At 49.1% G+C, this 13741-nt stretch overlaps 1 protein-coding gene across 2 annotated transcripts in view; it reads right to left on the bottom strand.

The window, feature by feature from the left end:
• The window catches only part of EP400 (E1A binding protein p400), a 657563-nt gene that overhangs the window by 505992 nt on the left and 137830 nt on the right, over positions 1 to 13741 (bottom strand). For both annotated transcript variants that reach the window (XM_086942653.1, XM_086942654.1), the window contains 3 exons: positions 11397 to 11504; positions 10998 to 11197; positions 4894 to 5071 (listed from right to left, as the gene is read on the bottom strand). In XM_086942653.1, the coding sequence (XP_086798779.1) occupies positions 4894 to 5071; positions 10998 to 11197; positions 11397 to 11504 (486 nt within the window). The remainder of the gene's footprint in view (positions 1 to 4893; positions 5072 to 10997; positions 11198 to 11396; positions 11505 to 13741) is intronic.

The following is a 13741-nucleotide window of genomic DNA, read 5'->3' on the forward strand; positions in this document are numbered from 1 at the left end:
GAGTACTGAAGACCAACCCAAGGGTCCTCGCAGAATAGGGGAGGAAGGGCGGGCCGTGATGGAATCTGCGGCTAGAATCGTCTCTACCAGATACATGGTTACCGAAGGTAAGTATCTCGTACATCTGATAGAGACTACTAGCCGCAGATTCCTTCTCATAGAATAGATATCCTAGCAATACACCCTGGGAAGGAGGAACTGCGAAAGGACCCCAGCAACCAATACAGAACAGAGGACCCCACAGGGGACCCGATATGTGGACCAGGTAGAACCCATCATTGCCAGGCAATGGGAACCCCCACCAGCAGAACCCCACCGACCCCAAGAGGAAGAAGGAGGGAGGAGAAGGAGGCTGAAGAGGCACGTACCCTCACAGTAGAGGAACCAAGGGCAAGGTCGGGGAGGAACAACCCACAAGGCAAACTAGCTTCCGCCCAATGCCAAGACAGGAAGTGGGGAAGAAGAAGCCTAGAAGACTCTAGGAAACGAAGGAAAAGAAGGCGAACCCACTCTAGATGGAGAGCAACCTGCCAGCCAGAGCAGCGCCGGCAGTCAAAGCTGCCAGAAGCAAGAAGAACAGCCCGAGGTTCCAGGAAGGCTGAGTAGGCGGCGCCTGGCAAGGGACAACAAAGGATTATCCCAGACCTCAGGACAGGAACAGGGAGAGGAGGAGATGTCCGGCACACCACGACGAGTGGCCACGCACACGACCTCAAGAAGCAAAAAGAAACCTACATAACGCCATGGAGAACAGGCACCTGAAGGCGACCAGAACCTCCAGCAGAGCGCAAGCCATATGACAGCTACCACTACCCCACTTAGGGTCCGTTAAGTCCCAAAATATGGGAACCGACTTTGGAATAACTTCCGCAGCAGAGGAAAAATAAAAGAACCACGGGGAAAAAACACCCATGTGTAGGCTTTACAAGCAGCCCAAGCAAAGCAGAAGGTCTAATCTCAGGGCCAAGTCTGCGCAACAATTCCAACAGAACACACACACATAAACAACAAAGGGGCCGTCCAGCAGCCAACAATGCCAAAGTCCAAAAGAAGGACGCAATCGGCCAGAAAAAAACACTCCACAGCCAGAACAACCGGCCTAAGAAGGCCCAGAGTCAGCCCAACTCAGGAGTCACTGAGGAATGGACAAAGGAGGAGAAGGAGGAGGAGGATAAGGGGGAGGAGGAGGACGGAGCCCCTGCCAAGAGCCTTTGGATGGCGGAGTCGGCCTGGGCATGGAACAACATGCTGCTATCAAACGGAAGGTCGATGAGTTGTTCCCGAATATTCTCAGGGAATACTCCAGCCAAGCATGGCGACTGAGAGCGACTGAGGAAGACACCTGAGATGTCCAGAGCGGAGCGGAGAATAAACGCCGCAAGCTCCCGGCATCATGCCGTAAGTGCGCCTGACCAGACTCCTGGGATGCTGCGGATCCCAGAGACTCAGCCGAGTCCCACAAACAGGAGAAGGCCCTCGCCAGAACACACAAGGTGTTAATGGCCTGCAGGGCAGCGCTGGTGGAGGCGAACATGTTGCGCCCCCAAGAGTCCAGCCAGCATGCCTCCCGGGGCGGAAGACTCAACAGCAGTGGCAGGGAGGGAAGAGCGGTCCGCAAAAGGGGGCTAGTGGCCGAGGGGTGAAGGGAAAGACATGCCGGGTCACGCGGCACCGGGAGGTGCCAGTGCAGAAGATGCTGAGGCACAGGTTCCCCCGAGGCAGGACGTCTTCAAGCCCCCGTCAAGGAAGAAAGGAGCGAACCTTCAAAGAGAAGTAAGATTTCCCTCCCACCAGAGCCCTGGTGGAGGACCTCCAAGAGGAAAATGAGCCACCGGGTCACCCATGCTCAGGATGCCCACAGCCGTGGACACCGCATGGGCGAAGGCCGCACCCGCCTCCGCAGGGCCCCGCAGCTTAGAAAGCAGCTCCTCCATGGGCGACGGCTGCAAACTAAGGCGGCCGTCCCAGAGGACAAGCGGGACGGGTAAGGGCTAGACCTGGAAGTCAGAAGGAGCCGAAGAATGAAGGACCTGCCGCTCTTCCGACGAACACCTCTGCCTCAGGAAGGGCAGGGAGCCACCCTTCGACGCCGGTGAAAAAGACACCACCCGGAGACCAGTCTCTGGGGAGGACTACACCACTATACAGCCCGCTTCTGGAGAAGGAGCGTTCGAAGACGAATCCACGGTACGACCCCTGAGCAGAGCCGTAGAGTCCGCCGCCTGAGGCAGGACTTCGGAACCAACCGGCGTCACCGGACAAGGTTCCTCCAAGTCACCCCGTACCGGAGATCGGACTGGAGACTGGAGTGGAGCTGGAGCTGGAGCTAAACCGGTTCCGGGGCAACGCCATGACGACGCCGACTCGACCCCCGCCAAGGCAGCCACCTGCGTGGGGAACAAGATGGCCCAGGGGAGTGAAACGAAGCCCTCCGCCAGCCGCGGCCCAGAATGTGACAGAGATCGCCCGGCAACCCATGTGGTGGTGCCAGGGACGATGCAACCTCTGACGAGGCAGCCGCCTGAGGGGAGGGACAAGAGGGGCCAGGAGAGGGACGAGGAGGGGCCACCGAACCCTGTGGCTCCGCACGGCCCAGCAGCTGCCGGCGCCGTAGCGGCGTCAGCTCTGCCCTAGACAGGACGACCTTGTCCAAGGGCCAAGAGGGGGTCGGGATGCAAACCGAGCCCCGCCGACACCACAGGGACTACCGCGGGAGTGTGCGAGGAGGCAGAGATACCGTGGCCTGAAGGAGGTGCCCCAGAGGAGCCGCACCCCAACAGAACCACATCCTCCAAGCCTGGATCCGAACCGCCACGGAGGGCCCTGCGCAAGGTGAGGGATCCGCCGATGCCCCAGGAGGGGAAGGAGGAAGAGACGCCAGAGAGGCCTGCTAGGTTGCAGCATATGTCTCTATTTGGACTCTTGACGACCCAACACCGGGGAACCGTGGATAGGACGGCACGTGGGCCCCATCACCCATGGAGAGTCCACACCCCTGGCAGGCCGGAATCCAACCCCCAGGGACAAACTGCGACACTTACCCACCAGGGAGCGACACTCACGCGACATCAGAGAAGGGCGAGGACGACGACCACGGCCGTATCTGAAGCAGTCTGCCGAAGCTTATCGAGGGGAGGACGTCGACCTGGAGAGACGCACCGAAAGAAGTTTCCTACGGCGCTCCCGCCGCAACTTCGGCTTCAACTGTTGACACGCCTCACAATCGGTGGTGCCGTGATCCTCCCCCAAATACCACATACAAATGAGGTGAGGGTCCGTCGCCGACATAAGACGCCCGCAAAACATGCAAGTTTTGAAGCCCGAAGTAATTCGCACACTGTTCCACCAAAGAAAAGGATAAAAAAAAGGGGCCCGAAAGAGGCCCGTAGCAAGGACCGGATCCGCGCTGCATGCGAAAAGGAAAAAACTGAGGTAGGCGCGCCGGGGCGGGTCTTATGTGACCTCGCTGACGTAACAAATGCGGATGACGCCTGGGCCGACTCGTGGGATGTCACCCTGCCCCCTGGCGCGCAGGGATGCTGTGGCAAAAAAGTTTCCGGATCCAGTCTCACGCCTGGGGATAATTCTACGTGAAGGAATATGCGGCTAGTAGTCTCTATCAGATCTGATCAATACTGGCTGGTCAGTGGGAGAGAATGTGAAGAGGCATATGGCACCCAATCTAGGCAAACACCCTCAAGAGAAGTTATGTTTCCTAAAGTGGGAACTGTGATCCACAAATGAATTATCTGCTGCAGTGAAAGAAAATAGTGTGGAAAGGGTGTGCTAGCAAAGAACTTTCTGTATTTCAATAGCACCAAGGAGTGACAGAATAGAAAATGAAAGATATTTGCTGGATGAGAGCGCGTCAGCCTCAGATTAAATAGTGTGGGCTCTGTGGTATCTGCCATTTCACATTGAGTCTAGGGGTTGAATCACTGGGTCTTTAGTACACTATTTAGTTTGAGGAAAGAAGAGATCCTCTATAATGGAAGGCCCATCACTGTTTAATCCCAGTGAACTCCATGATTGGGAGGGGTATTCACGCAGACAGGTCTCTAACTCAAGCTTCATACAGGAAGAAAAAAACGTGGCTGCTGCCGTTTGTTTTTGTTTGTTTCCAGACATCCAGGCTGGAAGGATCCTTCATGTAGATTCAAAGCAGTCAAATTTAATATGGATCCATCTGCCTGAAGGCACAGACATGCTAATAAAAAACCCAACATAATGGAAGACTATTCCCCTATAAGAGGAAGTCTTAAGCTTCAGGGTCAATTAAAGCTATCCACTTAGAGACAGATGTTCAGAAAAAGCTCAAAAATATCTCACAACCATGTTGAGTGTTCATATGATAGATATCTTTTAGATATTTCATTCATTCCTATCACACATTTCACAATTCTCAGTGACTCTGCACTAAGCATTTAAGTGGTTACAGAGGAGCACCCACACCATACTGGTCGTCTGCTACAACAAGAGTACTTAATCAAAAATATCACTACTCGGAATACCTATTCATTGACTGAAGTTGTAAAAGGTAAATTTTACACCAGCAGGCACCGTTAGTTTTTGGACTAGTTAAACGACAGTAGTACCCTACAACCGGTCACAAGCACTAACATAGTCTGTGCATTGACTGAAGAGTCTGTGTATAGTCTAAGGTTTATAATCTGCCCGGGGGCTCAATACTTCAACGATAAACTGACTTTTAGTAAGGCAGAAAATTATTTTTTGAGACTTGGATGGCAAGTGAAGTAAAAAAAAAACTAAAAGGCGCATCAAGCTCTTCAGTACCCCCTTTCCCACTTCCCTCATGACATTCATAAAGGCTCTCCCAGCACATTTAACACCAATGTCAGCAGCTGAAGTTGGTGTAGCTGCTGTAGCCCTTACCTTCATTGCAGGCCAGGTGAGCAAGGAAGGCAATCACCTGCACGTTCTTGCCGAGCCCGGCTTCATCAGCCAGAATACCGTTGAGGTTCTTCTTGTACTGCTTGGCTAACCAGTCCAGCCCGATCTGCTGGTACTCACGCAGGGTCCCATGAAGCAGGGATGGAGTGCCCACTTTCACCTGAAAGAAAGAGGCTTTGTAATGCTGTAATGCTGTGTAATTGCTTGTACAGCATGTCAGGCCACGCTAAGGGCATCTCAAACAGTTCGGGAGAGGGAGTTCGGGGCATAACATGAAAAAGGCAAGGAAAGGGTGAATGAGGAAGAGGACATTTTGAAGCAGTGATATTACCCAAATAGTGCAAAGTGTCAGTATGTAGGAAAGTGATCCTTTTTGACAAGGCTACGCCCACGTTTTGCCTGTTTTTGATGCAACTTTGACTGTAGAGTACTGGGTCCCTGCTAATTAGGTTCCCAGAACCAGTGTTCTTACCCTAAACCCATACCACGATTGGCACCACTTAAGACCCTCGCTGTAAGTCCCTAGTGCATGGTACCCCTGGTACCTAGGGCATTGGGACTGAAGAGGGTCCTCTAGGAACCCTTCACCAAGGGCAATGCAACTGCCACTGCAGCCTGCATGCCTTGGTGCAGAGAAAAAAAAACAAAGACGACATGGCACACTCAGCGGCGGCAGGTACAGGTAAACGCTGTGGGCGGGGTGGGAGGGCAGGAAGTTGACAGATGGCGGAATAGGTATAATTAAATAAATAAATAAATAATACCTATCCTGTCGTCAGTCTGCTTCCCACCGCCGCACCCTGCACCGCATCACAGCGCTTACCTGAGCTGGCCGCAGCTGGGTACACTGCTGGTGTGCCATGTCAAGCAACACTGCCTAAGGTATAGCTAAGTCACCCCTTTCGCAGGCCTTACAAGTCCTAAGGCAGGGTCTACTATATTTCAGGTGTGGGCATATCTGCATGAGTAGATATGCCCCTACAATATTTAATTATATTCTTAAATATTCTAAGTGCAGGGGAAGCCATAGAGAGTACATGGGCTGGAAACACGACAACTCGAGTTCCCCAGCACCAAGATTGTTTCACTGAGCCCAGGAGTGGTGGTTGGTACCAAACAACTCCTCTTAATAAACCCACACTGATGCCAGTGTTGAATTTATTAAACATGTATCCAGAGGGCACCTCATAGATGCCCCTTGAAAACCTACCAACCCTGATGTGGTCACTGACCGGCTTTAAGCTGGCTTCCACCACCAGACATGTTTCTGGACACCGGAGATGAGAGCTCTTGCTCTTTGAGGTGAGAAACAAAGTCCATCCTGGGCGGAGGAGTCACACCTCCTCTACCAGACAGGCACAGTGCTCGAGAGGGAAGCTTCAAAGGTCTTGCCACCTTCATTATGCTACCCCAGCCTCTGTTACTAGCAGCAGATGGCAGCCCCGGGTTAAAAAAAAAACACTTTTGATGGGAGAACCAGTAGAAAAACTAAGTGAGAGTAGGAGGTGTGCCCTCCCCTTTGTCAACATCATCTCTCAGGTTCTGGAGGAAAGGTGAAGCACATTTTTCAGTGCCTACCATCTTGAAGATGGTGGGACTTATCAAATCAGGGTAAGGACTATGCCCCCCTCCAACAGGAAGGTGGCATAATAGAGGGTGTAGACACCTCAGGTAAGAGTCCCATTGGATCCTACTGGTCAATCCCCCTGTAACATCTCTAAATCTTGTATTTAGGTGGCACCCCAGACCCTGAAATGAGATTCTGGGCTTCCTAAAACGAGCTGGAAACTACAGTGTAGCATCAGCAGAGAAGACTGAAGAAACCAACAGACTTGGCCACAGCTCTACAGTCCTGTCTGCAGCCCTTGACGATCCTGCACCAAAAGATAACCCAGCATACACCCCAGCGACCTCAAAAGCCTAGGAAGGACTGTCTCTCTTCGACAAAGATCAAGATATCCCGATAACAGTGGACCTGTTTATGAAGAAATCAACTTTAAAAGATAAAAACTCTAGTGGTACACCGGTCCTGCGAAGGTTTCCAAAAGATTCTGAGCCAGAGTCTGCCGTAGGCTGACTCATGCCGGACTCTACCTCGACGCCTGCAGCCTCAAATGGACTCCCCCTGACCGCTACCTGCCCAGTAAGCTATTTCTGTTGCCAAAGGACACCACTGCACCCGAAGTAATTGAGCTTTGGGGAACTTGATTAATGGTGTCCCTACGGCCCATAGCATCACTACTTACATGGGCAGCTTTGGGTTTTCTTCGTCCTGGCCTGAGCCTGCAGTCTTTCTTAAAGACCGGTCTCCAACATTGAATTGCATTGTGCACCCAAAGCTGTGTTCTCACACTGCACCCGGCCGTCCCTGTGCCGCTGAGTGTGTAAGTATGGTGATGCCTTGTGGCCCTCCATGTACTTACCGACCCAGAGGAGATCGACCCCTGACACCGCTTTACTTACCTGTGGGCAGCGCATCTTCACTTACCCCCAGTCTCCATTGATTAACATTGGGCACCAAAATCAGAATTTGACCTCTGCACACAGCCGCCCATATGTCGCTAGTGGTGCACTTTTGGTACTGATTCGAACCTTGCCTGGTGTTGACCACAGACCCCTAAGACTGGATTTGTAAGTTGTGTACTTACCTTCAAAACTAAATTCTTTTTTTCCTCCCAGAGGCTAGCATTACCGACTTGAAAAATTGCTGTGTCCACTTTTTAAAGTGAATAGTATTTTTATTGGAAAATTTACTTGCCAGCGCGACCCGCAGGACATTCAGACGCTATCCACAATGAGTTGGGCCTGGCGTCGTCTGACTAGTGTCACTGGGTCCCACCTCCTGTACTCCTCTTCACTGCCGCTGGTGGGAAATGGCTGGGTCCCCATTCTACAGGAGACCTTGGTGAACCGCATGTTAGCAAAGTTTCACCTGGCAACGTTTGAAGACTTGTTCCCCATTGGTCACATCTTCCCACGTACGGAAGACCCCCTTTTGATGACGCCACAGTAATGGACCACTTTCTATTCCGACGACTACGGGGGCTGTGAGGGCCAGAATTCCCAGTTATCCACTCAAACCCACTGAATTCCCTCTTCTGACAGGGGTTATCACAGACACATGTGGGCTCCATCTTATGTCCAGGCTGTATAAAGCTGCTGTAGCCCTACTCCCAGGTCAGGATGCTGGAGTGCGTGCCGTCTGGGAGTTTGATTTGAGCCATCCCATCTCTGACTCACAGTGGCGCAGCTGTTGTATAGAAATACGCCGAGTCTCTCCCAACCAGGCCACTCGACATCTGGCAGCCATTCCACTCATTTGTTAGTCATGCAGGACGCAGGAGACATTCCGCCCCTGCAGCAGCACACCCTCAAAGTGTTGGAATAAGCGGGGGAACCCATCCTTCCGTTGGGTAGACTCTGATGTGATAGTGACGTATATGCTCTTCCCTCTCACCCTGCTATCCAGGATTGTAATTAATGATTGTTTTGATAACGTATGTATGTACATGGACCTGACATCAACATCAAACACAGTTAATGCTCAACTGTACTGTTTTTTTGTTTCATTGTTGATTGTGAAAATCAAATAAACAAAAGTAAAAAAACAACAACAAAAAATATGGCTTCCCTCACAGGAGAGGTGGTCAACCCCTCCTCGCGCAGGACACATTTGTCGCCTGGACAGACAGGAAAATTAGTAGTCAAATAGGCATGCCCACCCCCAGGGTCATACCACACGCCAAGGTGGGCTACCTCTAGTGCATACGACTTTTCAGAGTCTGCCATCTTTGTGATGACAAACTTAGGAACTCTAAGGAAGTGGCCATACAGAGGCCGTAGTGACCATTGGCTACTACCCTACACTCCCCTAACACACCATAATGTAGTAGTTTGGGGAGCCCCGACTACCAGGAAATCAGAACCTGCCTGCATGAAAGAAAAAGAGGACGTAAGGAGTCACAGGAAGCAAGAACAGAGGAAACAGCAACTGACTTGGTGCCAACCCTGACGGACTGCCTGCCGACTTCGACAATAGCACCAAAAGACAACTTGTCCTGCAGTTGCTGTTTCTCCAAAGCATGGGAGACCGGCCAGCACTTAGCCCATGAACCAGGAACAGCGGAGCTGCTCCCCTGCACCTTGCAGGTACCAAGAAAGAACTCTGAGGCTCAAAGTCCGCGAAAACCCAACATCAGAAAGCACCACTGCACCTGAGCTACCTATTCCAAGCTGAAGTAGGCCAACAGTGCCAGCATGGTCCCTAGATCCTACATACTAGAAGCCCACCTTGGATTCCCCCCGCTGTGGACTTCTGTACGCTGTTTTTAGCAGGCCCCCTCTACAATGACAGTTCCTGGTGACAAAAACAGACACCTCTGCACCTGTCCCACCTGGCCTGTGGAGAAGAGGACCAAAGAGGTCACTATGTCCCTAAGCATCGTGAGGCCTGGCCCCCCCTGTTGGTTCAGGTCAACTGGCCTACCAGTCGAAAACTTGCAGCCTTTTTTCATCAAGCCAGATCCCCATAGACCAACATTGGCACCCGATGCTGTATTGCACCACTGCAGTTAGCTGCCCTAGTGCCGCTGGAGGTGACCTGCTGGTGCTGCATTGAACCTTGCCCCATACTCGCCTTAAGCCCACCAGATTGTGCTCGTAAGTCGCTGTACTCTACCTCTATACCGTGCTCCTCCCATAGGATAACATTGCAGCCTCTGAAAAATACACTGTCGACTTCTGAAAATATAAAGTATTTCTATCGCAAAAAGTTCTTACGTGGCCATATTGATTCCGGTGCCTAAATATATATAAAGATATGTGTTATTTCCTTATTGAGTTGAGTGCACCCTTTTTTGACTGAGTTTGTATTTTTCAAATGTCTAACACTCCACTCTGATAAGCCGAAGGCTGCTCGACCACACTACCCCCTAGAAAAGCAGCTTGGGATTGCTAGAGAACGCCCCTGTCCACTCATAAAGGAACACTTGGACTCTTTGCGCAGTATACATCCTTTTGTTATACTATATAAAGAGCCAGATCCCTAGACAGCACATTTCAAGTAGCAGGCCCTAAGCATTGACCCTCCAAGTAGAGTGAGAAGGAGAAGGAAAGGAAGAGGAAAAAGAGGTGCTTAAGGGCAGTCAAGAGAGGACAAAAATCAGGAAGGAGACGGAGTCAGCGGGTTTTAGTAAGCTGTAAGACAATCAGACCTTGACATGGTGAGATCATAATATGGGGAGGGGGGGGGGGGGGGGGGACACATAGGTTCTGCTCCTATCCAGTATCATGTGCAGCCTTCAACACCCACCCTTCAGATGCCCCAAAACGAGAAATAAGTGCATCACTAAAAAAAGGGGGCGAGCAGTGGACAGATGAATATGCTGGGCAGCTCACAGGAAGTTGCATGTTGCAGCAGCATGGAGGTTTATAGATGGCTTTGAAATGCAACTTGCAACCTTCATCTTCAGAGGGCCCGGCTCAAAGTGCAGACATGGGGTGCGTGTTCACTCTGCTACTGGAACCAAGCTATACTTGGCTGATGAGCTCTAAAGAGGGCAAAACCAGCCCAGAGTTACTTGTGCTCCAGTTCAGGGAAGACCTGGCTTGGCATATTGGGCTGGACTGTTCCCATTGGAGCAGGGTCATGACTGATTTGCATATGGCTGGGCTAAAACTGAGGTGGCGTGTTGGGTGAAAACGGAGGATTGAGATGAATTCTAGAATGATCTTGATTCAAGAATTCCATTCAAACAGCCTTCCTGAGAGTTGCACCAAGACAATATACAGGCCTGTTAGTGCTGTAACATGCAAGGCCCTACTGTGTGCATCCACCTATTCCGGCAGATAAGTGTAAAGACTTATGTTGCCGAATTCTAAACCTCTCTCCAGATAGTGGACGTCTATTTTTGGAAACTATCAGTCTGTGCTAAACACACCTTATAAACAGAGATTAGGGGTGAGGAGAATTCTGTCTTTAGGAGCATGGAGAAAAGAAGTGTGTGAAGGGACCGTTGCTACTGTAGGATAGACGTTGCTACTGCAGGATAGAAGTGTCTACAGCACTCCCTCACTAAAGAGCTTACCGAGCTAGTGACACGGGCACTGCCTCTGGGCAGCAGCAATTCTGCAGCAGCTGCCACCTCCGCAATGTCTCTCGTTTGCTTCTTTCCAGCCCCAAATCCAGTGTTGCTACGTTGCTCAGGTGTCCTGTTCTGATCAATGTTCAGCAAGGAGTCAATAAGGACAACATGCTTCTGGGCTGCCTGCGAAGGATCTTCCACTGCTAGTCAGAGAAAAGAAAACAGTTAAAATCAAAGGCTGAATGCACAAATGGTCACAAACATGAAGACCAGCCAACAAAGTGTCTGCAGACAAATTGTACCAGACACGCGAATTACACCAAGGACAGTCCAAAAATACACCATTATGCAGACCTTTCTTTATATAAAAGTGACTGGTCTACTAAAAGCCTTATTTCAAACCTTGCTCACTGGATTCATCTTCACTATCAGATTTGGGTTGGGGCCAGTGAAAATTCTCAGCATATGCCCCTTCGTAATGTTTCAGTAAGTCATTTAGTGGCAGGTCAGCTAAAAGACAAGCAGAGGGAAAATGCACATCACAAACATGTTCAATCGCTATAAGGGCACAGTAGTATTAGAGGTTATTTTTTGTGTCATAATTTTTGAGTGTGCTTTAAGGAACACACTAAGTTGTTTCATACAAGAGAAAAAAACAGACTGTATTTTTGGATGACTGACACATATGGATTACACCGAAATTGAACAGTGTGCTAAGGCCTTCTATGTCCACTAAATATTGTGGCAAGTAACAACCATACTCTAGGTGTCATGAGGCGTCTCACTGTCCTTCTGACTTACATTTATTCCCTATAAGGTAGTGAGAAAGTTAAAAGGATAGCACAAAAGACTAAAGCAGAGGGAGACAAGGGTTGAGGGTAACTGGAAAGAACATGAGAAAAAGGGCAAAAATAGAATAGAATGGGAAGGAAATGGAAATGAGGTGTTACTGAAGAAAGTGAAGGTAGAGAATTAGAGAAGAAGAACTTGAAAGCAAATGAAAAAAGAACTCAAAGTAGAGTAAAGAAAAAGGCAGAGAAAAGAGTGGTTTAAGTGTGCATGATAAAAGGGTGAGGAGAGGAAGTGAGGAAAAGTACAGGTGACAGAGAATGGGAAGAAAGATGCCCATTGTGATAATGGAGAAAGAAAATAAGTAAGCCATTCTTCTGGCCAGAAAATGCAAAGAAAGACACACTAAGTGTTTCCTTCTGCTGCACTCCCTTGCATATAGCCTAAGCATGCTTACAAAACATAGCAAAAAAACTACTTTCTGAGGTCAAACAAGTTACAAAAGCGTATTTAATTTTCTTAACACAAAGGTTGTCATGTTTGGCTAACGCCGTACACTCAGGCTAACCTGGAAGGAAAATGCTACTTACCTGTATGCATCTGTTCTTGGCATGTAGAGCTTCAGAGTTACACACTATGCATAGATGGCCACCTAGTGTTGGGCCCGGATGTTTGCAGTTTGTTTTGTTGTAGAAAAGTCTTTGAAAGTCACAGGATAGGTGACTCCCCTTTTGGATGATACTGCACATGGGCATCGGCTCCATCCCCAGATTGTTTTTCGCCATTAGGGAAGTGATGGAGCTGTACAAGAGGTAGTGATGTCCATGTGATTTGTATCTAATTAAGATAATACTGGAACAGATAAAAGTAGCCGGTGAGGTGGGTGGGCGTGTGTAACTCTGCAGCTCTACATGCCAAGAACAGATGCATACTGGTAAGTAGCATTTTCCGTTCGAGGCATATGAGCTGCAGATTACACACTATGCATATATTGTATAGTAGTACCCACACCTAGTGGCGACCACCAGTATCTGTTGCAGTTGTTTGAAAACGTGTTTTTAGTACAACCTACCCACAGTGGCTTATTGTTTAGTTTGCACATATACACAGTAATGCTTTGTGAATGTGTGCGGTATAAGCCATGTAGCTGCTCTGCATATATCATCTAGGGGAATGTTCCCCAAGAATGCCATTGAAGCCCCTATCTTTCTTGTTGAATGGGCTTTTGGCGGAATTGTTAACGTACCTTTGGCTTTCTGGTAGCATATTTGTATGCATTTAACAATCGACCTAGCGATCCCTGATATTGATATGGGGTTGCCTTTATGTGGCAGTGTAAAAGACACAAAAAATTGTTTTGTTTTACGAAAAGTTTGTGTCCTTTCGATATAGTATAGTAATGCTCTTTTGACCTCTAAGGTGTATAGAGCTCTTTCTACAACTGTTTGAGGCTGCGATAAAAATACGGGCAGCTCAACTGATTGATTTAGATGGAATGGTGAAATGACTTTAGGAAGGAATTTAGGATTAGTACGAAGAACCAATTTGTTATGATGCATTTGCAGAAAAGGTTCTTGAATGGTAAATGCTTGTAGTTCACTAACCCTTCTGAGAGAAGTAATTGCTACTAGGAAAGCTACTTTCCAGGTTAGGAATTGCAATTCACATTTATGTAATGGTTCAAAGGGAGGTCCAATTAATCTTGTAAGAACAATGTTTAAGTTCCACACTGGTGCAGATAGCATTCTGGGAGGAATTATTCTTAAGAGTCCTTCCATGAAAGCTTTTATAGCTGGTACTCTAAAAAGAGATAGATGTTGTCTATTTTGTAAGTATGCTGCAATGGCAGTAAGGTGTAGTCTGATAGACGTATAAGCTAAATTACACTTTTGAAGGTGTAATAGATATCATATGATGTGTTGAATAGACACGTCTAAGGGATTTATTTGGTTGTTTTG

Source organism: Lissotriton vulgaris, chromosome 11 (assembly GCF_964263255.1).
Source record: "Lissotriton vulgaris chromosome 11, aLisVul1.2, whole genome shotgun sequence".
NCBI classification, from domain to species: Eukaryota; Metazoa; Chordata; class Amphibia; order Caudata; family Salamandridae; genus Lissotriton; species Lissotriton vulgaris.